Below are 23,507 nucleotides of genomic sequence, written 5' to 3'. Positions count from 1 at the left end.
CCTGGGAAGCAAACTATGCTTTTTGCACTACAGAGTGCCAGCCAGTGCCTGAAAAAGTATTTTCTTGTTCATAGCACTGTGGTCTCCAGTATAAAGTAAAATTAGTCTTTAAATTTGCAGTACTATCAAGGTCCAACCCAGTCTGTTTGATTTTTCAGAATTTTGCATCAGCAGCAGATGGAATTCTTTAAAGAGGCAATTCTTCAGATGGCCCTGAAGGTGGTCACCCATTAAGTGTTAGATGCTGTCCAAAGTGATTCTCTGAATTCAGCTTTAAAAATTGAAATGTCAAAAGAAATCTGTCTCCTCTTCCCTATAAGAAGTTCTGCGTGCTAGAAGCAGTCTTGCTTACCAATTGGTGAGGGGATCCTATGACGGAGGTAGTCTGCAGAAGCAGCCCGAGTTGGAAACACCTGTGAAATTGGAGGGGAAGGTGCTCTTTGGCTCAGCAAAGATGCTGCAGGTTCCAAGCCACCTATCAAGCCACTAAGAACATTGGATGAAGCAGGTCTGGCAATGGGTGGACCAAGAAGCTCCTTGGAGGAAAAGTAATGAATAGCTGTCAAATATTGACTATAGTCTTCATACAATCTGCAGACAGTAGTACTTGTGCCACAGACAGCTATACACATACTAAATAGCTTGACAGAGACTCACTGTACACACTTAAGTTTGATGGCCCATCTAGCCTCTCTTTCCTCATGTTTGTTCTATTAAAAAGATCTGAGAGTTCTGTTGCATGGAAAGGGTGAAGTTTTGTTCCAATACTCTAGACAATTGTCTGCAGCTATTTTTGAATGGCTAGTTCAGTCTTGTCAGTGATTTAGCACGTCGTCTCTCCTATACATTCCCCCCTCCCCCCCCACTTCTGTCTGGTGGGAATTAATCTGACTATTGAATATCCCCATTGCAATCCACAAAACAGGTGTAAAAATCCAATTTTGGAATGATCTTCTGCTTCTCATACAGAAAAGAGAAAAGGAGCATTTCAAGGTGACAGTCTCAAAAAGAAATACCTGCAAAATGTTCTTTGGGAGAGGTTGGCCTGGGATCTCAGGAGGAGACAGCAAGTGGCTTTCAAGGCTTTGCTAAGAATTAAAAAAACAAAACAAAACAGTTGCTCACATCTGCAGGTAGTTTGTAAAGATTTGATTACTACAATAGAGGCTCAGAACCCACACCATTCCATAACCTAGGAGACATCCACCACAAGCTGTAGTGATAGAGATCCTAGTACATACTTCATTAAGAGTCAAACCACCTTATCCCACTGATAATTATAATTTCATAATGTAAGTCTTCTGATAAGCACTGCTAGCTAACCAGCTCAGATGGGTCCAAGTTAAAATTGCTGATTGTAAGTCTGACTGAGGTCCAACAGATTTTCTAAACAGTGTCATTGAGTGCTCTCAGTGCAGGCTTTACTAGCCTCTATCTGCTAAATTGATTGAGATACTATAGCTAAATTTGTGAAATACTTCCTTGAACTTTGTAAGTTAATGCTATAGTTGCCATAAGGAGGCTAGGAAATTGTGGGTGACAGGGGAGTCAGTCCACCATATGAAAAGAGGCAAGATCTGATCTAGAACACGGAGTCCATTTCTGATGCACAAAATTGATTATTTTGATGCTTGCATGGTAATCTATAGGGATGTAAAATTAACCAAGTGATGAAATAAATTAAGATGCCTGACATTCCTTGCTATAAATCTTCCTACTTATCCAGTTTGCTTCTGATCACATACAATGTTGAAACTTGAATGAGTAGTCCAGCAAAACAAAAATACAAAATAACCTTGCCCTCTCATCCCTCTTTCCAATATGTGGGAGTGACAATTATGTTGAAAGAGTTTAATTTTGGTACAACATTAGTTTAACAGATAAGCAATTTTCATTTAAGATATAGGTTACAAAGTTTGTAACTATACAAGACTATATTCCTTGATAATTGTCAACATTTGGGAAATCAAAGGGTTTAATACTGGGACATGGAAAAGCCCTCCTTTTTCCTACAACTATCATGCACACACTCAAGTTCTTAATTTGTGCAATCCATTATCTCAGAGAAACTTCCAATTCCAGCAGAGAGACCATTACTGAATGAGGGCATTTATAGTGTAGGAAAACCTCTATTGCACTTGCATGGAAAGTTTCTTGTTCTAAGAGTCTTTAGAGACCTACAAGTCACAAACCCCAAACCTTCCAGGTACACCAGTTTATGCATGTTTGCAGATTGGAGAGAGACTGCACTGGACTAGATGAGACAGATGAATTTTGTTAAAGCACAATAATGTGGTTCTTTTGAGAAGTGTCTAAAGACCGTAACCGTGAGTTGTATGTGTGTCTCGGTGCCTTCAGGATTAACTATGCTCAGTTTCCACCACATGTTTTGCCATTTTAGCAAAATAAACCTGACTATAAAAAACTAGTCTCACAGCAATAATTCTACAGGCCAAATTCATACCTCAAGTTACACTTCTGAAACCCCACTTTCTTAATTTTGCCTTCATATATGCTTCTGCATTGAAAGTTAGAAGTTGGACAAGTATAGTGAAGGGCATAAGTTAATCACTAGTAAGACTTCACAGGCTAAGAAAAATAATGAAGTTGACTTTCAAATTCCAGGTTGTTTGCAAGGCTGGAAATTAAAAAAAAAGCCACCTGTCAACTGACACTTGATCTGAAGTTAAATAGAAATACATAAAACTCCATATTAAACTTTGCCACCATTTTTACAATAACTAAAGATCCATTGGTTTAAAGTGCATTTCTAGTCTGAAGTCACAATAATGCATCAATACTTCCTACTGGATACAGAGATCACATTTGTTTTCTGAAAGATTAAGTTTCTAGTACAATTCTCAGGCTACCTCATGTTGGAGATGGTCATGATTTACTCCATTAAAGTAAAAGATGTATGTTAAATTTTAAACTAGCACAAGTCTTAGTCTTGTAGACTGTATCTGTATTATCACAATTGCACAAATACTCATTAAAGCCAAGAGGTTTCAGAGCACCTGACTATTACAAGAATTACTGCTGTCATCTGAAGTATTGCAGAAAGCCAAATTGATCTCAGTTTTTCTACTGGGGAAACTGCCCCAAACACTTCCACTAATACAAAAAGAGGAAACAAAGCAGTATTAGCTAGAGTTCTCTATGAAGAGATTAACATGTGCTTTGTGCAATGTGCAACAGAAATAAATCTTCAACAGAAAGATGTAAGTTGCCCCAAAAGTTATAACTTGAAGGGTTAAGACTAAGTGCAGAGATAAACCTTCTCCCCTAACCAAAATGGCCAATTCTTTTGTAGCATGAGATGTGAACTTTTATCAAGCAAGATCTAGAACTCTGCCTGTTAGCTTGTGGGTCAGACTGAGTAGTCTTCGTAAATCTTCAATAGAGGTCCACTTGTGTCTAATCAGGTGCTAGACTTCACGACTATTAAATTTTAACTACCAGACGCTCTTAGGAGGTGTTTGGCTATGGACTAAACTGGAAAACATGCACATACCTCTTCTGGTCAGTGATCCCCTAAATGGAAGTGGTCCAGTTGCCAACATCTCCCAAGAAATAATCTCACTTCTTACCAATTGCATTCTCAAAACCAGTATATTTACCATCACCCCATCGTATCCAACCAATGGTTAATATGAAATCAGGAGAAAGTCATGCTGAGGCGCTTCCAGTTCATTTCCTGTATCTTGTCACGAATCCATTTATATTTTAGTAACGTCAGGAATTTGTTACTTACATGGACCTTGGGCTGTGATGGTAGAGTCCCACTTGCCTTCATGCTGCTGACTAGTTTATTAAATGCAGACATATCTCCATCTTTCTTGAGCTGTCTGGAGCCAGCCACATTCAGTGCTTCCTCCATCTGCTGTGCCATGAATGGAGTAGCAATTTTCCCCTCCTGGTCCATTTTCAGGCCTTTTAGCCCAGCTTCTACTTCTTCCACTGAAAGTACAACTCCTGAATGTGCTGAGAAATGGAAGGGGAAGACAGTTAAACTAGGTGCTCACTTTACAAGCATATGCACCAGTGCATAGAAGGGGTGGGGGGTGGGGGGTGGGGGGAAGGAGATCTGGTGATGTGCCATGAATATGTGAAGCTAGTTCTGGCTGTCACTTTTGTTTCAAACCACTGTTTGAGCTACATTACAATATTCTCATTCAAATTAAAAATAACCTGAGCCGTGAACAATTATAAGCACAAAAGTCTTTACAAGCATCTTTAATTTTAGCTGAAGTTTTTAGCTCTCCTTTCTCTTGGGACTTGGAAGTCTAGGAAGGGAAGACATTTCATTCTGCAGTTTTGACAGTGGATTCTTAGCAGGAAGTACAGTCAGCAAATGTATTAGTGAGAATTTTTTTTTTTAAATATAGATTCTTGTAGATTTAAATAAAGTCATTTGCTATTGTGTTACAAGTATGCATAGATTATAATTTGTCTTATACTTCAGGAAACCAGACTTTTACAGCCATATAAGTGATGGCTATTGTTTGAAGAGAAAATACATACCTGGAAATCTACATACTTTAGACAATCACATGATTAGAATTTGAGCTGCATACATTTTCAACTGGGCTTAAGTTTCCCAAAGAAAACTAAAGCCATTATGGATCATGGGAAAGATTTCTAGAAACACCAACAAAATAAGGAACAAGCATCAGTAAGTACTGCTTATTTTCTCCGTATACCAGTGCCTGACATCCTTTGGTTATGCACTGATGTGAACAGATGGCAACATATGGGTACCTTGAAGAATAAGGAAGGAAAAGATAGGAATGTCCAATGGGTTTCTGTAAGAGATGCTGATCTGGAAACAAGTAGACTTACTGGAAATATGGCCATGAGGCAGGAGAAGGACAGCACAGCACATCACACTATTCTGACATGCACTACAGGGCATGAGGAAAAGAGCTGAATGCTGGAGGACAGACTAACCAATAGAGAGAAAACACCAATAATTTCTCAAGTGCTTGATTAGTATTTTATCATTGGGGACCCCCCATGTCAGGTACTTTGACATGAGTGAACAGAAGTCTACTCCGTAATTTGTATGTCTTTATCCTTGTTCTGTGATGAATACGTAACAATTAGAAGGCTGTTGTGGTAAAGGTAGAAGTCTGAGCAGAATTCAATGTTCAGACTTAGCTCAATATTTGTAAGCCAAATTGGGGAGAGCTTTCCTCCAATGTTCACCAGGCACTTCTTGCTCCCCAAACTGGGATGCTGGTCAGAAGTGTTTGCAATACTTTTGTTGGATGAATTCCTGTTCCTCCATATTTCCATCACTCAAATCAGGCAGCCTTTCAAGCTTTGCTCAGCACAGCAATTTAAAGTTTACATGGCAATACATGCTGCTTGCCAATAAGACTGAAAGATTTGGAAATTAAACCTCAAGTTCCACAACAGTATGTGCACTTATGTTCAGTTTGCATATGCACATGCAACAGGCCCAATGAGCATGCAAATTGGCAATGTGTGCATGCACTTAAACCTGTGCCTAGTTAAAACTGGCACTGAATCTATTTACTAGAATTAACATTGAAAAGGTTACATCTGACTTCAGTAGAATAGAAGCACTATGGAAGGAATCAATTCCCTTCTTAATTAGAGATTGGTTTAACATCTGATACAGAAATTAATAAAAGTCAGTTCCAATCCTGTGTTGCATTCCTACACTACTGGAGTTACTTTTCACTAGTAAAGCTGCTACTGAAAACATGTTTATGAGCCACAATTCTTTGAAGAGTTAAGTGAACTTTTAGACTATTGTGCCAGAAGTGTTGGGTACAGTTTCCTGAAATGGTTTATGGGAAATTTTACCAGATATACCTGAAAAAGCTGCTCTGGGCCCTCATACACCTTAAAGCATGCAAACCTTTCATTGATCCCATTTTAGATACTGAGACTTCCAGGATCACTTTGTGATCCAGCATACAGGTAGTTGGCAAAAATAACTCACGGTGCAAGTTTTAGGAAGAGCTGCATAATAGGAATTTAAGTGTCAAGTAAATTTAGGACTGCTGACATTTTACCACTGTCTCTAATGTGAAGACCAGTCTAGATGCCAGGAACAGTAAAGCTGGAAACTCATTTACACACCAAGATTTGCACAATCTTGATGTATTAAAGTAGCACAGGCTTATGAGCATGTTCATGATGAAAATCCTGCCGATGTCATCCTATGATTAGGATGGAAAGAGTCAGTGATGGTATCAACGAAACAGATTTGTGGGCCAGAGGGTTTTCTGAAGTGTAAGTAAACTTGTAGTACTTCCTACTTCTGAACCTCAGTTATCAAGGCTTGCCAGATCAAGGCAAAAGGTTTTCCAGAATGCCACCACAGGAACTCCACAATATCTGAAGAGGCACTTACTGCTCTCTCTAAGCTTTTCCTTGTTGGCTGAAAGACTTGAGAGGAGAGGTTTTAAGTCCACTTTGGCTTTCTGTAGCATCTCAAGGATGTCCACTTTGTTTTCAGAATGGTCTTCCAGTGGAATGGGAGCAAAGTAGTTTCCAGGGTTCTGGCCAGGGGAGAGAATGGCTTGCTCTAGACCTGAAACAGCAAAACCAGGAGCACTGCCACATCAGTTTACCAACTAAATGTCTCAAGATGACTACATACTGGCTACTAAGCTTAATACTTCACTGAAAACCATGACTCACACCCCCTGCCTGAGATCAGCTGGAAAATAGAGAGAAGTGATGAGACCTTTTGCAGACAAGACTAAGAAGCTGTATACTCCAGCTACTTCCAAAAGGACTTTTTTGAATGATTAAACTGTGGAAAAGTTAATTACCTTATATCCTTATCTACCATGTTCTCACTGAAAGAATGGACAGGGAAAAATGTGAAGACATGAGTACAGAGATTAAAGGACATTACAAAAGTTAGACAATTTTACCTGCTAGCCTCTCCAGTTCTTCATGTGGTGTGGATCTCAGGCTGCTAGAGTGACTTCCAGAACGACTAGGATTAGAGAACCACCTACTGAACCTGCTAGAAGACATCGAACCTTCCCCCAGCACATCCTCTATCATCTATATTGTGGGGAAAAAAAGAAAGTTTTAGACAACACAGTCTTAACAGGAGAAAGAATGGGAGGGTTTGATATACAAAAGAGACACTTACTGTATAACATGTAAAATTCCTTTGCTGCTGCTGACCTGAAGTTACAGTCCCAGAATATTGGATTTGGAGTAGGTTTTAAGCTACCATTTGTTTCCCCTTTCCCCCCCCACGAAGTTGCACCATATTTCTGTGTAACCAGTGTGTTGGTATAATCAATCATGCATTTTCTATCTGTACAAAATGAAGTCTGTTCCATATTTTATATTCTGCAACTGTCTGATTAAGCTATTACAAATTCCACTGCACCAGAACAGCTGACAGATGAATATTCAATTGCCAGAATCTTCAGTCATTGGTCCAAAAATTAGCCCACGTGAGAGTAGTTAACACTTGACTCCATGGTTCAATGACCTATGAGCAGCACTCAGGTTATAGGAGTTCATGTGAAGAGGGGCCCACATAAAAATACTGTATCTTCTGCAGAAACAGAGGAGGTAAGCCCAAGTGAAGAAAGATACTCTAACACTTAGAAGTGGTTCTTTGGGAGAGGGAAAGGCATATTGACAAGACCCTCTATGGAAGCCTATACTACCACCTGTGCTATACCATGTTGGTTATCCAATCACCTTCAGTTCTTTCAAATATTGTTTGCAGAAGTAGCAAACAGGAACTATCTTAATCTAATGAATAGAGAACAGTAGAGAGTTCATTCATTCTTGGAGATTAGTGACTGTCAGTTTAACAACTGAAGCTTTTTAAAACCTGAACAGCTAAATACAATTCTAACACTATTGTCAGCGTAAGCCACCTTGTCAGTTCTACACTGGTCGCTACAAGTAGTTCAGAAGCAGTGATATGTGGCAAGAAACCATTTAAAATGATTTAAGCTAAAGCACTTGCATTTTGCAAGCTGGTTTTCACTAATGCATGTTTTGTGATGTATAAATTAATTTTCCAAGAAATCTCTGCCAGAGTCAAGTTTATCCCAAGCAACCTTAACTGTCCCACAGTGTGGGACCTCATTCACTGTGTAGACAATGCTTCGTTTATTTAGTTTCCTTGGTGTTTCATTCAGTCCAAGATGAGAAGAAACTCAATTCTTTGTCAGATGAGCCAAGCATGAAACCATTTACTTGTGGTTGGCATCTTGATGCCATTTGATCATACATGTAAAGTTGATAAAAATTGAGCTGGAAGAACCTGAACAGTCTAACCGTTCTATATCTTTATCCATTTCATATACATATATATGGTACAACTGGGAAAATAATCTTCACAAAAATGCCTATGGACAGGACAGCTGCTAATAGTTGGAATAGCTTTTAGAGCACAACATTGCGCATGAGACTTTAAATTTTTAGGCAGTTGGAAAACTGGAATACTAGTTTTCCTACTACGTAGTCACTGAAGTTTCTGCTTTTGAACAAAAACAGGCATCATCCTGAAAGCTCACAGACCAGACAGTCTGGTTTGTCACCACCTCTAGAGACTTAAGATTCCTGCCCTCTGTTAAGTTTGATGCACCATTTAAGAACATTTATTTGAAGGCCTTCCCCTAAATTATACTAGAAAGTTACCTTTATTATAAAGTAGGTAAGTATATTCTGCAGGTATCTTGAATTATAGCAATAAAGTTGGCTCCTATCACACAACATTAAGCCAGGACTCAATTTTCAAGCCCCCGTGCTTGCATTTTGCAGCCTAATCACCCCCTTCCTTATTATTTAGGATAATTTGTTTCAATACTTCCACTTCCAAGGATACAAAATTTCAACACCACCTGTGAAAACCACCATCATCTCACTATCCCTTTCAAATCCTTCTGCAACATTACCTGATCTAATTCTGACCAGTGAATTGGGATATAAAAAAAAAAAAAAAAGATTGTTCCTCATCCCTAGCAGTTTAGTTGGCTCAATTCTGGGAGGGGCAGAGATAAATATGGATGTGTAATTTCTACTATTGCTAGCCTCTTATGAAGTAGCATTTCAGCCTATTACTTATTTTGTTCTTAAGTCACAAGAACTAGTTGGTTTACGGTGACATGAGGGAAAGGCAACTCATAACAAAATGGGCCAGTTGCAGTTTATGACCTTTTAGAGAGACAGTTATGGAAGAGAATTTTCCCAGTCTAGTGACAAGATATTGGTCCATGATTTGCAGGCCAAGACTACTTGTCACTGCAGCCTCTGTCAAAAGCCAAAATAAAATGTATCTGTACACAAGAACTAGGGGGCCACCAAATGAAATTCATAGGCAGCAGGATTAAAACAAACAAACAAAAGGAAGTATTTCTTCAGACAATGCAGTCAACCTGTGGAACCCTTTGCCAGAGGATGGTGAAGGCCAAGACTAACAGGATTAAAAAAAACTAGATACGTTCATGGAGGATAGGTCCACCAATGGCTATTAGCCAGGATGGGCAGGGATGGTGTCCCTAGCCTGTCTGCCAGAAACTGGGAATGAGCAACAGGGAATGGATCACTTGATGATTACCTGTTCTGTTCTTGCATTGGCCACTGTCAGAAGACCGGATACTGGGCTAGATGGACCTTTGATCTGACCCAGTATGGCCATTCTTATGTTCTAAGTGATTCAGTATTGAAAGTGTTAACAGTTGATTTCCATTTGCACCACAAGTTTTGTCTTCCAAAATTAACTTACTTAGTGACCAACTATAGTTTATGGACCTCAGCAACATAGCATCTATATGTGAATAGCACATTTAATCAAACATTTCTGTACTTGTGTTGTCAGTCCATTATCAAGACACAGTAACTACTCCAGATTTTCTTATTGAAAGGAATCTAGTTCTAGTTAAGTGAAGATTTTCTAGAACCACAGGGCAGGCTAATGCTATTGGTACAGCTTCATACTCCTTCAACCTATAATCTGACACTTATTACTTTTGGTATCCATCCTTCTACCTCCCATAGGGGCTTGGTTAGTTGCATTTTATATGCAACAGTGCCTCTGGACATTCCTTCAAGGTGAAGTCATGTTGGCCCATAAGCCCTGTCAATTAAGTAGGAGACATACTCCCATGTCAGTTTATCCATAATACTACTACAGCATCTGCTATATAATCCATTAACTGGATTCAACTTGAATCAATTATGTTAAAAATCAGTCTTTGAAGAACAGGCTCTTCTACTGTACAAGTTTTCAGAGGTTGTCTGCCTCTTATTCTGAAGTGTTTGAGAATCCATGACTAAGACAGATATTCCAATAGACTAGAAAAACAAGACAGTGAAATTATATTTTGAACCTAAGTACAGTGTCTGAAGGAAATCCAACCAAAAAGTTGATCGGAAATCTTTAACTCCACCATAACCATTCCCTGCAAATACGGTGTTCTGGAACTCCTAGAAAAGAGATCCATAATATTAACTCGTGCAACCTTTACCAAAAGAGTGAGAAAAAAAGTAAGGAATTAAGTTGTGCCACATATTAAGTGCTTCTTTTAAACCCAGAGATTGAAATAGTAATCCAAGAAGGAAAACTGATTTTAGAAGCAACATCTTTTACTAAATGGGCTATAATATGTAGTTCATTTGACAAATCAGGATGAGAAAGTTTCCCCAAATCTTGAGTATTCACATTAAAAAAAAAGAGTCCAAGAAACTTTTCCATAACAAAAAGTAATTTTAGTTCAGAAAAAAGACAGTAGTAGCTAAAGATGGTGCTTCTGCCACACGTACATACCTGACCTAAAACGTCACTCACCGAAGCCAAACCAGGAACACTCTTATCCAGGTTAAAGAATTCATTGAAGTCAAACTCTCCTGGAGCTGGTTCTTGTAGAACAGATTCCCTGGGAACTTCTTGATCTGCTGCAGTTTCATGGGCAAGGACAGACCGCACTTCATCCTCTTCTGCCACTCCACCATTGCATTCTAGTCCTTTGAGGATAAAAGAAATGTAGTTCATTGCTCCTGATTAGGAGACCAGTGTCACTTCCAGAGGAGAATTATTTACTGGTTAATCCATAGGATTGGGGTTCAGACATGGCTTTTGTTCCAGACTTTGATCTGGCTAACTACATGAATTTAACCCAATTTATGTTGCAAGCAGCATGCAAAGAGCACAAATAGGAATTGGGACTCATTGTGCTAAGTAAGCTCTGTACAGGTAAAAGAATCCCTGGCATTAAGATCTTAGACTGTTTCACCTACTTCAATCACTATACAAATGAGGTACAAATCCTATTTTTAAACAGCTTTACTGAATTACCGCAAGCGGTCTTCTCAGGTGTCCCCACAAGCCTGCTGCATCATTGCTGCTCCAGTATCTACTGCTTCACCCTGCCCACCCCACAAAAATGGACAAAAGCCAAAAAAAACAGCCAGACATTTGTTAATGAAAGCGTCCACAAGTTGCCTATGCTGGCAACTGCCACTCTCTTGTCTGAGGTGGGGTGTTTGTGGGGGAAGATAGGCTCCTGCTACTTTCCTCCCTCTGGGGAGGACCATTCCTGTAAGGGCAAGCGTCATCTGAACTGGCATCTGCCATGGATTATAAATATTCTATTTAGGTACTTATGGTCCCATCATTGTTGTAGCAACCAAGAACCTCTCAAATATTGTGTTTTTATTTGTGATCTCTCAGACAGTCCACCACCAAACAAAAAAGTTATTGGTTTATAGTCTATTGTACAACATCTGAGACTTATCTTCCTTACAGGAGTGCTCTGAAGAAGCAGTAAAGTGACTGCAGTGCTGTCAAATGCATGAGTATTGTATAGTTTATAGTAATTAGAAAATCTCTTCTGGATCATTAAAGTTGACTGTGTCCCTTACAGAGAAGCAATAATCCTACTCTATCGAAGGTTAGAAGACATGATTTCCTCCCCACCCTTCAGTCATGTCTACAGTTTAGTTCTCCTAGTAGTGAATTATGGCTATGTGATTTGCTAGAGAAGTTAGCACAGAGTCATAGGGAGTTTATTATTCACTTCAGGCATGTTTAGGAAGTCCTCAGGTCTCTACAAGGCCACCGCTGCGGGCCTGGCATTTTGCTATGAAGTACACTTTATTAAAGCAGCATGCCCAGTGCTCCTGCTAGGAAAGGATAATGAATACTGCTGTTCCAATCCCACAACCATTGCAGCCTTCTCAGAGTCGTGTGAAACTTCCAAGGTTGCTTCTTCAACCAAAGCAATATCTAATGACTAGATGGCAAAGACAGATGTAGTCCAGGTGGTAGCTTGCATGCTATCCCAAAGGATCAGGCAAAGGTATTACTGTAAGAATCTTACAATCTTCTCCCCCTTGAGAGGTTGTACATGGTTTACCTCATGACCACCCCATATTATGACACTTCCAGATTTGCCAGAGGATACTGTTATTTTCACAGCAAAAAGATTGTTAAAACTTGCCTTAAGTTCCGTGCTCCAGAATGATCAGAAGCCAAGTCATAGGATGCACATTTTCCAACCCAATATAGTTTATCATTACTCAATGGAGGACTGAGGTTTTTGGGAAAGCATGATACAATTGCAGCCCTCAATGCTGTTAAGTTAAAAATCCAAGATTGCCACATTTGATCTAGTTTCCCCGCCATCTATATACCCATTAGCAAGGCTACAATTATGTCATGGAATCTGACTTCGAGACCTGTCCATGACTTACTAAAAATAGTCATGACAAAATTGTAGCCTTTCATATTAGTATTACCACACAAAGTTTGCCTTCCAACTTTAAGTCCAAGAGAACCGCTCTTGCCATTCCAATTTGGCTGTTACATACCTTCCTTCAGAGAGGTTGTGCGTCGTCTTGTTCGTTTTCGTCCTTTATGATCTTCCTCTAATATTTTATCATCAAAGCCAGTGAGCTCAATGGTTTCAGACTGACTTGTGGGTCCAGCAGAGAACCACTCTGGCTCTTCCTCAGTGTAGGAATCATTTCTTCTACGTTCCCCAAAGACACGTTTACTATCCCCAAATTCCCTCTGAATTTGGTAGTTATAGCATGGAGAAGGAAGTTAGAAAAAAAAAAAGTTAGTGTGAATGTTTCTCAAGAGTTTCAGTTTTCTTCCTATTGGTTCACAAGCAATAGTTCTATTTTAAATGTTTTCAGACCAGAGAAATTGTAGATAGGTTCATTCTATTATGTCTTAATGCATCTCCCTGCCAATGGGCTCAATATGCTTTTTAGCATTCTATCTAATTTTAAATAGATCAGGGACCTTCTGCTACTTAAAAGCAAGATCAATTGTAAACAGTTGACAAACTAATAGAACTTTTAAGTCTCACTTACTCTTATTTAGGTTGTTAGAGTTCTAAGTAGTTTTCTCCTCCCCCCACCCGTACCCCATGGTATTTATACAGATGTTCAAAGAATATACAGTAGCATTCCCCTAGTATGTTTTGACAAGTTATACATTTAGTTCTTATTCTCCATCCCCTAATCATTTGTTGCTCTTTTGTCAATATACTTCTGGTAAGGAGGTACTTAGATGAGCTATAGTCACACTACTAGGGCCAGACAAACTATTCACTCTACACTAATATACTTTTGTACTCCTTAAAATTGTGTGGCTTTTTTGCTAGATTTGAATCAAAAAGTGATTTAAGTCAACAATTTAAATCAGCAAGCAGGAAACGTGGATTTAAATCAATTTTAAAGTACAAACAGAAAACATGATTAGTTTCTTTATGAAAGAGATTGATTCTCATTGGTTGGTAACTATTAAAAAATGCTGATTTGCAACTAAATTTGGTATCTATATACACATCTAAACAATTATATAACTTACATTTATTACATTAGAAAAGGGAACATTAACATTTGTTAGATAAAGTATTTTACTGGTTATATGTATTAAGCTGTATTTGGATGGAAATTAAAATGTTGGTTTTATGCTTAATTTAATTTATTAAATAAACTTCTTATGTATCAGCACACTTGAGCTTTATCAAAATGTGTTTTGCATTTAAAATGGATTTATTAGACAATGGAAATGTGATCTTTAGTTAGCAAATTTCTTTTCCATCACCATCGGTTCAATCTCCTTCAACATTTTCTAACTAGGAAATCTCATCCTCTGACACCCAGTTTTTATTCATAGATTGGAAGAGGAAAAACAAACTTTCCTGCTTTTTCAACTCATAACTTGGAATCAACTAGTCATTCAACTGAACTACCTGAATGAACTCAAAGTGTTCACTGAATCTTCATAAGCTCCTGCTGTCAAAAGCTGGTTTGGCACTTCAACAAACTCTGGTTCCAAATGTTTACCCAGCAAGTTTCACCAGTCCAGCATTTTGACTGTCTTTAAAGCTTGGCAGCAACCATGCTTATTTTGTGTTTAACTTAAATGATTGTAATATATAGGCAATTTAACTTAAGGTTTAAATTTACCATTTTCAATTAACTAGATTTAAAAATGACACCTAATGATTTAGTTTGGTTTTTTTAATCCACGCTGTTTGTTGCCATATTACAATGCAAACTTGTTCCCCAGATATGTTAGTTTGTATTCCCCACCTTCAAGGAGAATTTTTTCTGCCCATTTTTCCATGACTCTGGGCCTTTGCATTACTTTTGTCAGCTGTATTTGCAATGCTACCCAATTTAGTATTGCAGAATCATTAATGACTTGAGAGAATGTGTTTAATGTTAACACTAGACCTAGAGTCCTGTGATACTTAACTATATGGAATTGTAATCTTTTATCCTACTTAAGAGAATACAGTCTATCAAACACACAAGGACATTTAATGAAGCTGAAAGGCAGCAAATTTAACAGCTAAAAGAATATGCTTTTTCACACAATGAACAGTTAGCCTATGGAACTCATGGTCATAAGATACCATGGAGGTAAAGATCTTAACAGGACTGGACACCTATATTAATATTCACAGTTGCTCTAAGGATTAAAACCAAGTTTTGGAAGATATATACATATGCTCATATTTCAGGGCACAAGTCACTTCCTAATGGTGGGTAAGAAACAGTTTCCAGTTAAGTTATGAAATGGATTTCTTAAAGAACTGTGGCACGAGAGCACGTCACCTTCTACAGAAGACTAAAGATTATGTTCAAGCCACATAACACTATATACTAGGCAGGGTTCTACTCTGATGGAGCAAGAACTATCAAACTTTTGGGGTACCAAAACCACCAAAAATTCCTTAGTCATCTGTTTCACTCACAGGTTATTGCCATAACGTTACCACCATCTGACATCTGTAACAAGGAAGTTTAAAATCTCAAACTCATCTAGTAGATAGATAATCCAAACACCAGAAGCCACCACAGTTGATATCATTTGAAAGACCAGGAATTGAATAGGCAGAGACCCCACCACCCAATCAAATTTACTATGAAAACACGGTCATGAGAACAAACCCTGAAACGCTTGTCTTTGTAGTCCCTCTCACGATCTCTGTCCCTTGCATCTCTAGAATCCCGCATGTCCTTTTCACCACCCCGGTGGTCTTTATCAAAGTTGCGGGCAGAGATGATTCTCCCACTTCCAATCCTACGTCCACCAATAACACGAACACCATCATTCTCCTTTTCCAAAGGGCTCCCTGCTCGACGTGAGCTGACAGCTGCAGTCACATGGCAGCCTCCTCCAAAGCTCCGCCTTTGGGGACTTAGGACTACATCCAAATCATCTTCTTTCACCCGCTCCCTAGGATCTGCAGATTGGAAGAGTAGTGTTCTAGAGAAGCTATCTGTGTTACTTTGAGAACAGATTAACTTGAAAGTTTGACAAGTAGCCAGTGGAATTACAAAGCCCATTTGTAAAACACTGGAATATACTCAAATTTTAGCTACAAGTACTTGAAAACAGATGTTTCCCCATACAAATATAAACTATTTTAACTTAAATGCTTGTATCTAATAAATGTCTATAAAGCCATAATTATTTCCAAGTAATTCCTTGCTTGAATCTTCTAACCTCAAAGTACTGCCACAAAAAGTGTGATGAGAAGTGAAGCATTACAATTTATCATATTGATGGAATGATATCCAAAAAGATCAACACAAAACTAGAACATGGAGGGGTTTTATTTATTTACAGATAGACATTGAGGAATTATTGCCTTTAATGCCCTAGCCAAGTGTCTCATGGAGAACAAACAAGTTTGAGGCCTTAACTTCAAACAGTTACAGGGAAAATCCAATAGTGTATTTCCACTAGTAAGAGCACTAGGATAGACTAAAGCTGGTGCTTTTTTTGGGGTGGGGGAGGAAGGGGAGAACAGAACAAGGTAGTCTGAACCTCCTTTGAAGGTGATTACACAGTGGTAAGACGACTAGTGGCTAGTCTGCACTAGCACTCCCACTGTTGCTAAAGCAACTGAGATTTTGCTAAAGTTGTAGTTGTAGACCTCTTTCCTTCAGATTATATCTAACACTTCCCTCACTCAGTTTTATACCACCACTGTAAACCATGAGGGAATAATTTTGCCACTACCCTAGGTTCTTATTGAGCACCTCATATTGTAAAAATGGTGCACTCACCAACTATCCTGCGCATGAGAGAAGTCCGGTCTGAATCCAAGTCTTTTTTGAACCCTTCCACTGGTGAGGTTCGCCCTGAACTTGGGTACAGAGATGCATGCCATTTCTCAGGGTCCCAAACTCCATCACTATGCAAATAAAATTACAAAACCCTTTAAAAGTGTTCACTTTATTAAAGACAAGATGTACTTTAAGCCACTAATCCATTATAATAATACTTAAGCTAGAAGGGCTGCACTGAGTAGTGATCTGTGCTTCCGACTTTTCAACTCAAGGCTGCATCCAGTTTCCTACCTCAAACTGGCCCATTTACATGGTATTCCAGATATCTTTATGAAGATAAGAAAATGTGGAAGAGTTGTGTCAAATATCAGTATAAAGATAGCACAGGGATTCATGCTAAATGTGCAAAGTAGTATGAAACCAAGTTCACACTTGAAGGTTCCATCCCCAATTTATCTTCCAAGAATAAGATTTGTTCTCTTCCAATGTTATGTGTTAACAGGGCTTCCTTTCACACCAATTACAACTCTGTCATTTGCCTAGGAGACAGGTTAAGACACTAATCTTACCACTATACAGATCCCTCTTGAGCAAATCATTCATAGTACAAGCCAGAAATGCATGTGCCTTCAACCTTAAAGTGAATGAAATGAGAAATCAAAGTTGCCATAACTTATCATTGCTATATGTTGCCAAGAAAAGTCAGTAAAAAGTGTTGTTGGTTCAAACTGCAAACAATTTCAAAGCCCAATAATTCTCCTTTTTGATGCACCACTATCTTATCTTCAAATTTATCTACTCTTAAATTAGGAGTTCACAGCTTCAGTTTGCCTTGTTCTTTCTAAGTTTAATCTAATTCTATTTTACATCTTAGATGTTGCAATAAGTGAAAGTACTAACTAAGCCTTTTTGAGGAGTATCGAACAATAGAAGGTCAGTATGAGGAATTTATACAAAGGAGTCTTTGCAGCTGAGGAAAGGCAATATTGAATAATGTCCACCAATGATTGTAGTGACAAGTGCATCAAACCAACCATCAACAGCTGGATTTAAATATATCTCATTCTACCTAGATGCTTATCTGGCTCACAGAAGTACCACAATATGGCACAGAAGTAGTTTGACAAAAACCTTGTGGCAAGTAGTGCTATGTTTCAGGTTTCAACCCAGATGTATTAGGACAGCTATATTAAACTTGGGTACATGCAACTTTGCCTCTAGACAGTTCTCAATTCTTAGAGAAGTCCTTTTGCAGGTACTGAGGGACCAGGGAGACAGGCAATATTAAGTGAAAGAAAAAGGTTTCCCTGCCTAAAGTCTAGTTTTTGTAAGCTTGTAATATCTATACTATGTACAGTTATCCTCTGGTGCATTTCTCTCATGCTACAATTTATACACCATGTAAACATACACAGGAGTAGTATAGATACCAGCTATAGAGCTAAAGATACTTTGCTCAGACTACCCCACCTTATGTCTATTTTCTGAAAGGCATTAGCTTAAAACAAGCCTTGGTGGGGGACTTAAATGCATTAAGATAAACATAAAGTACTTTTGAAGCTAAAGGTTTTTCTTGTGGAATTTTAAAAAAGATCTATTATCCAGTTAAAAACAAACAGTCAAGTTTATTTTAAGACCAGAAAATACCTGTCATATTTTTCAGAAAGACATGAAGGCCTCTGTTTAGAGTGGGGACGCTCTTTAATATCCAAGAGTTCTTCCTGGAAAGGAAAAGATTTAAGTTAGTTCTGACTCCCACCTGGGTAGGATATAAACAGAAAGCAGAACTTGTTCCAGAGCATACAGGTTTGTTTAAATATCATAGATGACATTAACTAATCTGAATGTTTTCCCAAAATATTGATCTGATTTTTTTGTTCAAAGTACAATTCAACTACCATTACTGCAATACTTGAAAGATTCTACCAAGAGGTCCATTTTTTATTTCAGCTGCAACAGTGCTGTCATCCTTCCAACACAAACTATATCTAGATGGGCTTTTGCACAGCCATAAAATCCTTTCAACTATAGAGGGATTAATTTAAGATTAGATCTTAACTCCTTATATAGAAATAAAATTTTTAGTAACATTTAAAAAAGTTTGACTGATGCAATTTTGAGTTTTGAACCAAGAAGAGTTAGACTTCAGTTCAATGAAAGCCCCCCAACTGAAGCAATACAGTGCACGTAGAAACCATGTATTCCTTCATTCTTTTGCTGGATTGCCAATAGATTAGAATTTTGATAAAAGGTTAAGATACTAACTATTTTGGGTATTTGTAGGATTCACTATTAATGTCAATTTGAGGGAAGACAAAGTAGAAACATAGCAATTGCTGTGTTCTTCACATAAACCTTTATTTAAGTTACACTTTATGTATAAAGAATCAATGCATATCTGTATTAGGAGTTTCAGTGGAATTTAAGGGTTCTCTGCCTATTGACACAAGTGACAGCTTAGTATTCCGGAAAAGCAACATGAGACCGATATCTAACAGACAGCATTCCCAAACAAAGGATAACATCAGGTTTGGTGACAGATTCAGTTTGGTCAAGAGCAACAACAAGCTGCTTTGTCTAGATGCTGGGGAGGGCTTGAGTGAAATGAGATTGTTGAAAGTGATTGTCAGGAAAGCATTAGGTGGTACAATGTTGCCACAAGCCAATCCAATGGGAACTCTTTCAAATTGTTTATCCTTTGAGGGACCATGCCTTTCTGACCATTATGATTCTGACTGAACAATTTGTTCAGAGAACTGATTTTAACATGAGTTGAAGCAGAGGATTCAGAGCTATTTTAAAACAGATTATGTGCTATTGATGCTAGGAGCAAATAATTCACATCCCATGATAAAGCAACAAAATTAGAGTTTGGGACATATGGATTCAAAGTTAATGAAGACAGAAGCAGTGGTGTTGAAACTTCATTAATTGCAGGAAATGCTAAAACATTTAATTTTAAGTGGACTAGAAACATATTTGGGAGATACAAATCCTTGAATAACTTGAGGCTAGTTATATCCCTCTGCTGAAGCACATTAAAAGGATTTTTTAAAATGGTACAAATATCCTGGACTGATAGAAAAAACAAATTTGAGACAGTTCTAAATTCTTAGCAGAGATCAAAAATACTGGAAGAGTTTCAGTGTTCTGTATTTTTGGGGAGGGGAGAAAGAGGGACAAAACATTCTTGTTCAGGGTGGATAAAAATCAATGATTTTTTTCAATAAAAATAAAAAAATTGGATTTTTTTTTATTTAAAGCAAATTTTTTTGATAAAATGCTTGAGGAAAAAGCCTCACTATAGCTCAAAGATCTCTCATCATGGAATACAGATTATAAATTCTAATTCTATAGTATGAAACAATATATTCATGCAATGTTTAAGAAAAGTTTTGTAAATGAGTTCCAATAGTTCATGGATTAGGGACCCAATCTTATGGAGTTCCAGGGGCTCCTGTATAGATTATTTAGGTTAATCTTTCTATCTACCCAATGGGACTCCGTGCTCAGTCTAGAAGATACCATCAGAGATGCTTAGTTTTGCAGTTCTCAAACTGTGGATTTGTGTCTCCAGAGATAACGTACTTGTGAACAGCGAAAAATGTTTTTAAATAAATATATAGAGGTGAGAAACAACAGACCTCAACCCTATTGTCCCTCTGCAAAATTGTGTACACAGAGTCAATCCCTTACTTCTCTCTAAAAGTGCAAAGTTTCAAGAAGTTCAACGAATAGAAGATTGTTGGGGGCGGAATAGATCTGGACAAGGAAAAGAAGTCTGGAGATAATGTGAGAAGGGAGGGACAGGCAGTAGAAACAAGAGCAAAACTGTTTGAGCAGCATATTCCAGAAGTCTTGAGGTCTTTCTGAGTGTAGCCTTCATTGATTGGAGATCTACCATACCATTCTCTCACTAGAGGGGGAAACCTATAATGACAGCAGGCCGTAAAAGAGACCCAGTTTGGGAATATTTTAATGAAGTTCCTCTACCTGTGGGTAAGACAGGCATGTGTGCAAAATGCAAACAGTGCAACAAAGAAATGCAAGGCCTGGTTGCCCAAATGAAACATCATGAGAAATGTTCCTTCTCAGGAAGAAGCTGCGTTGAAGATAAAAGGAACATGTCTGAACATGCAGGATCTTCAGGTTGGTAACAACCAACAAGAATGCGCTTTTATATAGAAATCCATGATTAAATGGAATCTTCCTGATTAGTGATTTAAATCAAATCCACCCTGTTCTTGTTGTTAGCAAGGATACCTTTAACATACTAGCTAAGGCGGCTTGATAGCTCCTAACTGCATTAGTTACTCTTGGGCAGCTCATCGGTGTTTGATGGGATTGGGGGTTTTTTTAGGTTTACTTAGATATTCGGGTTTTAGCTTACACAAATACTTATGCATGTCAGTTCGTGCCCCCCCAAATTGTACTGAATCTACTTTAATTGATTTTAGTCTGCATTTTGCAAGTAAATCCTCCAAAATTAATTTTTACAGCCCAGATTACACAAGAACGCTAGAAGCAAGAGACAGAGCAAATTTTAAAGTTTGTACTAAAGGTTTAAGTCCATTATCTACTAGGAGTATTCCAAAAATTCCCTTTAGCGGAGATAGAACAACTAATTATAATCAAAAGATAAGCAGAGGGAGAAGAGGACAGAAATCTGAATTTACTCTGTGGACCAAGTTAATTGAAAAATAGGTACTAGCAAAACAGGCCACTGAAGTTGCACAGAATTTGCATAAAACTAACCCATTCATGAATGCATATGATCACACCTCCCATTGTCTTGATCAACCCAATATTTGGGCCAGAACAAGGATACTAGGTCAACTGAATGGCCAGAATGGTCACAGGATTTCATCTATTTAAAGTATGTTTCTGGTACTCCACAGAAAAATCAAATAGACTTTTCAAATAAGTATGAACAGACTGTTTGATCAAGGACTTTAATATCTTAAGTCTACATTAAAAATAAAGTAATGCACAAGACTGGCCTTTTTCTTGACATAGGCTCTGAGGCTAGGTCTAGACTTTCTGTTGTGCTGGTATAAGTTATGTCAAATGTGTGGGAAAACACCCATACCCATGAGCAGCACACCTACGCTGGCAAAACCCCCAGCATAGATGAAGCTAATTGACAGAAGAGTGCTTCTAAACCCAGGGTTGTGAGTTCAATCCTTGAGGGGGCCCACTTAGGGATCTGGGGCAAAAATCAGTACTTGGTCCTGCTAGTGAAGGCAGGGGGCTGGACTCGATGACCTTTTGAGGTCCCTTCAAGTTCTATGAGATAGGTATATCTCTATATCTATATTTTTTAGTATCATCAGTGATTGTAAAAAGGCAAGAAAGTAATTTTCATGCTAGGTTTACAGTTATAATTTTATGTTCAAAGTGCTGTGATAAGATTTACTAAACAATTACTCTTGTGAAGCAGACAAGAGTTATCCCAATTTTAATGATTAAATGGAAGCAGAGCTGGGATTAAAATTGGAAGATCTTAACTCTAAACCTGGTCATTCCTCTAAACAGCACCGAGTCCTCTCTAGATATATTGTTTATATTATAAGTGAATATTATACAGTAGTTATTCATAATTCAGCATTGGGTAGAATGAATATATGCCACACATTTAAGTCTTCCCCCTTTACTATTAGGCTTCAAATAAAAAATAAATAAAAAACCCACCACCACACACCACAGTCTACTACAGCATACTTTCTGAAGTTACCTTTAAGATAAACTAGAAGACCAGCCATCATCTCTTTCTGATTTGCTCCATTTAAAGCACAAAGGAGCAGCATCAGTTCTTTGGACAGCAATTTACATCACTGAGGCACTGAGGGTGTTGGTTTCTGATTAACCCTACTCCTTCCCAAGTTGTTTTAGTTCAGGAATCAGGGAGACAAACTGATAGTGCCGAGCAGGAAGGAGCCAGAAGAATAAAGGGATCCTAGCAGTAGCCAGGACATGCAGCACCAAGCTAGCCTGAAAAGGCAACTTCTCCCTAGAATCTAATGATTCAGTGCTTCTTCACACAATCTAGTCAGTCAACCTAGGGAACTTGTTGCAGGAGATTTTGTTAAGGCCACAAGTGTAACTAGGTTCAAAAAAATAAATTTGACAAGATCATGTAGCATAGCTCCATAAATAGCTATTAGCCAAGACGGTTAGGGATGCAACTGCACACCCTGGTGTCCCTAAACCTCTGACTGCCAGAAGCTGGGCTTGGACAACAGGAGATGGATCACTTGATAATTGACCTATTCGGTTCATTCCCTATGAAACATGTGCCACTGGCCACTGACGGAAGACTGGATACTAGACAGACCACTGGTCTGACCCAATATGGCCATTCTTATGTTTTCATATGCTTGAGGCTTGTGATGAGTGGATTAAAAAAAAAAAAGATTTGCAGTCTGCGTGGACAATGAAGCATTGAGCCATCTGACAGCAAATATTAAGTTTAAGCAAATTAGAAATACCAAAAAACACCTGAGGCTGAAAAGCCAGCACCTTATTTCACCTAAAAAGGAAGATTTGAGCGCAGCAAGATCATCCAAAATATACAACTTGATATCTAAAGCAGACATCAACCAAAGACTGTCTAGCCTACTGGGTAACATCCATAGCAATGTACAACTATATAGAACCACAGCTATGCTAGCATAATCCTGTAATGTAGATGCAGCCTACACCAATAGAAGGGGTTTTTCCATGAGTGCAGGAACACCACTTCCCCAAGCAACAGTAGCTAGGTCAATGGAAGCATTCTTCAGTCAACTTCGCTGCCTAACCTCTAGGTCAACATAGTTATGTTGCTCAGGGGTGCAAAAAAATCCACAATTCAATTTTAAGTGTAAACCAGGCCTGAACAGTACAAGTTTGCCAAGTTCTCTATGAAAGCAAAGGTCAAAAGCAGCTACTTAGTTTACTGGTTT

The 23,507-nt window shown here is 38.3% G+C and overlaps 1 protein-coding gene across 3 annotated transcripts in view; it reads right to left on the bottom strand.

Annotated features, from left to right (window-relative positions):
* EIF4ENIF1 (eukaryotic translation initiation factor 4E nuclear import factor 1) overlaps positions 1 to 23,507 on the bottom strand; it is a 35,727-nt gene that overhangs the window by 8,261 nt on the left and 3,959 nt on the right. For 2 of the 3 annotated variants that reach the window (XM_026660548.1, XM_026660549.1), the window contains exons 3-12: positions 18,211 to 18,284; positions 16,561 to 16,688; positions 15,436 to 15,731; positions 12,832 to 13,033; positions 10,811 to 10,986; positions 6,918 to 7,053; positions 6,389 to 6,568; positions 3,755 to 3,984; positions 1,017 to 1,088; positions 353 to 536 (exon numbers count right to left, since the gene is read on the bottom strand). In XM_026660548.1, coding sequence (XP_026516333.1) covers positions 353 to 536; positions 1,017 to 1,088; positions 3,755 to 3,984; positions 6,389 to 6,568; positions 6,918 to 7,053; positions 10,811 to 10,986; positions 12,832 to 13,033; positions 15,436 to 15,731; positions 16,561 to 16,688; positions 18,211 to 18,284 — 1,678 coding nt within the window. The remainder of the gene's footprint in view (positions 1 to 352; positions 537 to 1,016; positions 1,089 to 3,754; positions 3,985 to 6,388; positions 6,569 to 6,917; positions 7,054 to 10,810; positions 10,987 to 12,831; positions 13,034 to 15,435; positions 15,732 to 16,560; positions 16,689 to 18,210; positions 18,285 to 23,507) is intronic. The other variant, XM_026660550.1, reaches the window with a different exon arrangement.

This window comes from Terrapene carolina, unplaced genomic scaffold, assembly GCF_002925995.2.
Source record: "Terrapene carolina triunguis isolate 2854851 unplaced genomic scaffold, T_m_triunguis-2.0 Scaffold790, whole genome shotgun sequence".
NCBI classification, from domain to species: Eukaryota; Metazoa; Chordata; order Testudines; family Emydidae; genus Terrapene; species Terrapene triunguis.
The sequence above is the reverse complement of the archived record's forward strand: the minus strand, read 5'-3'. Positions and strand labels throughout refer to the sequence as shown.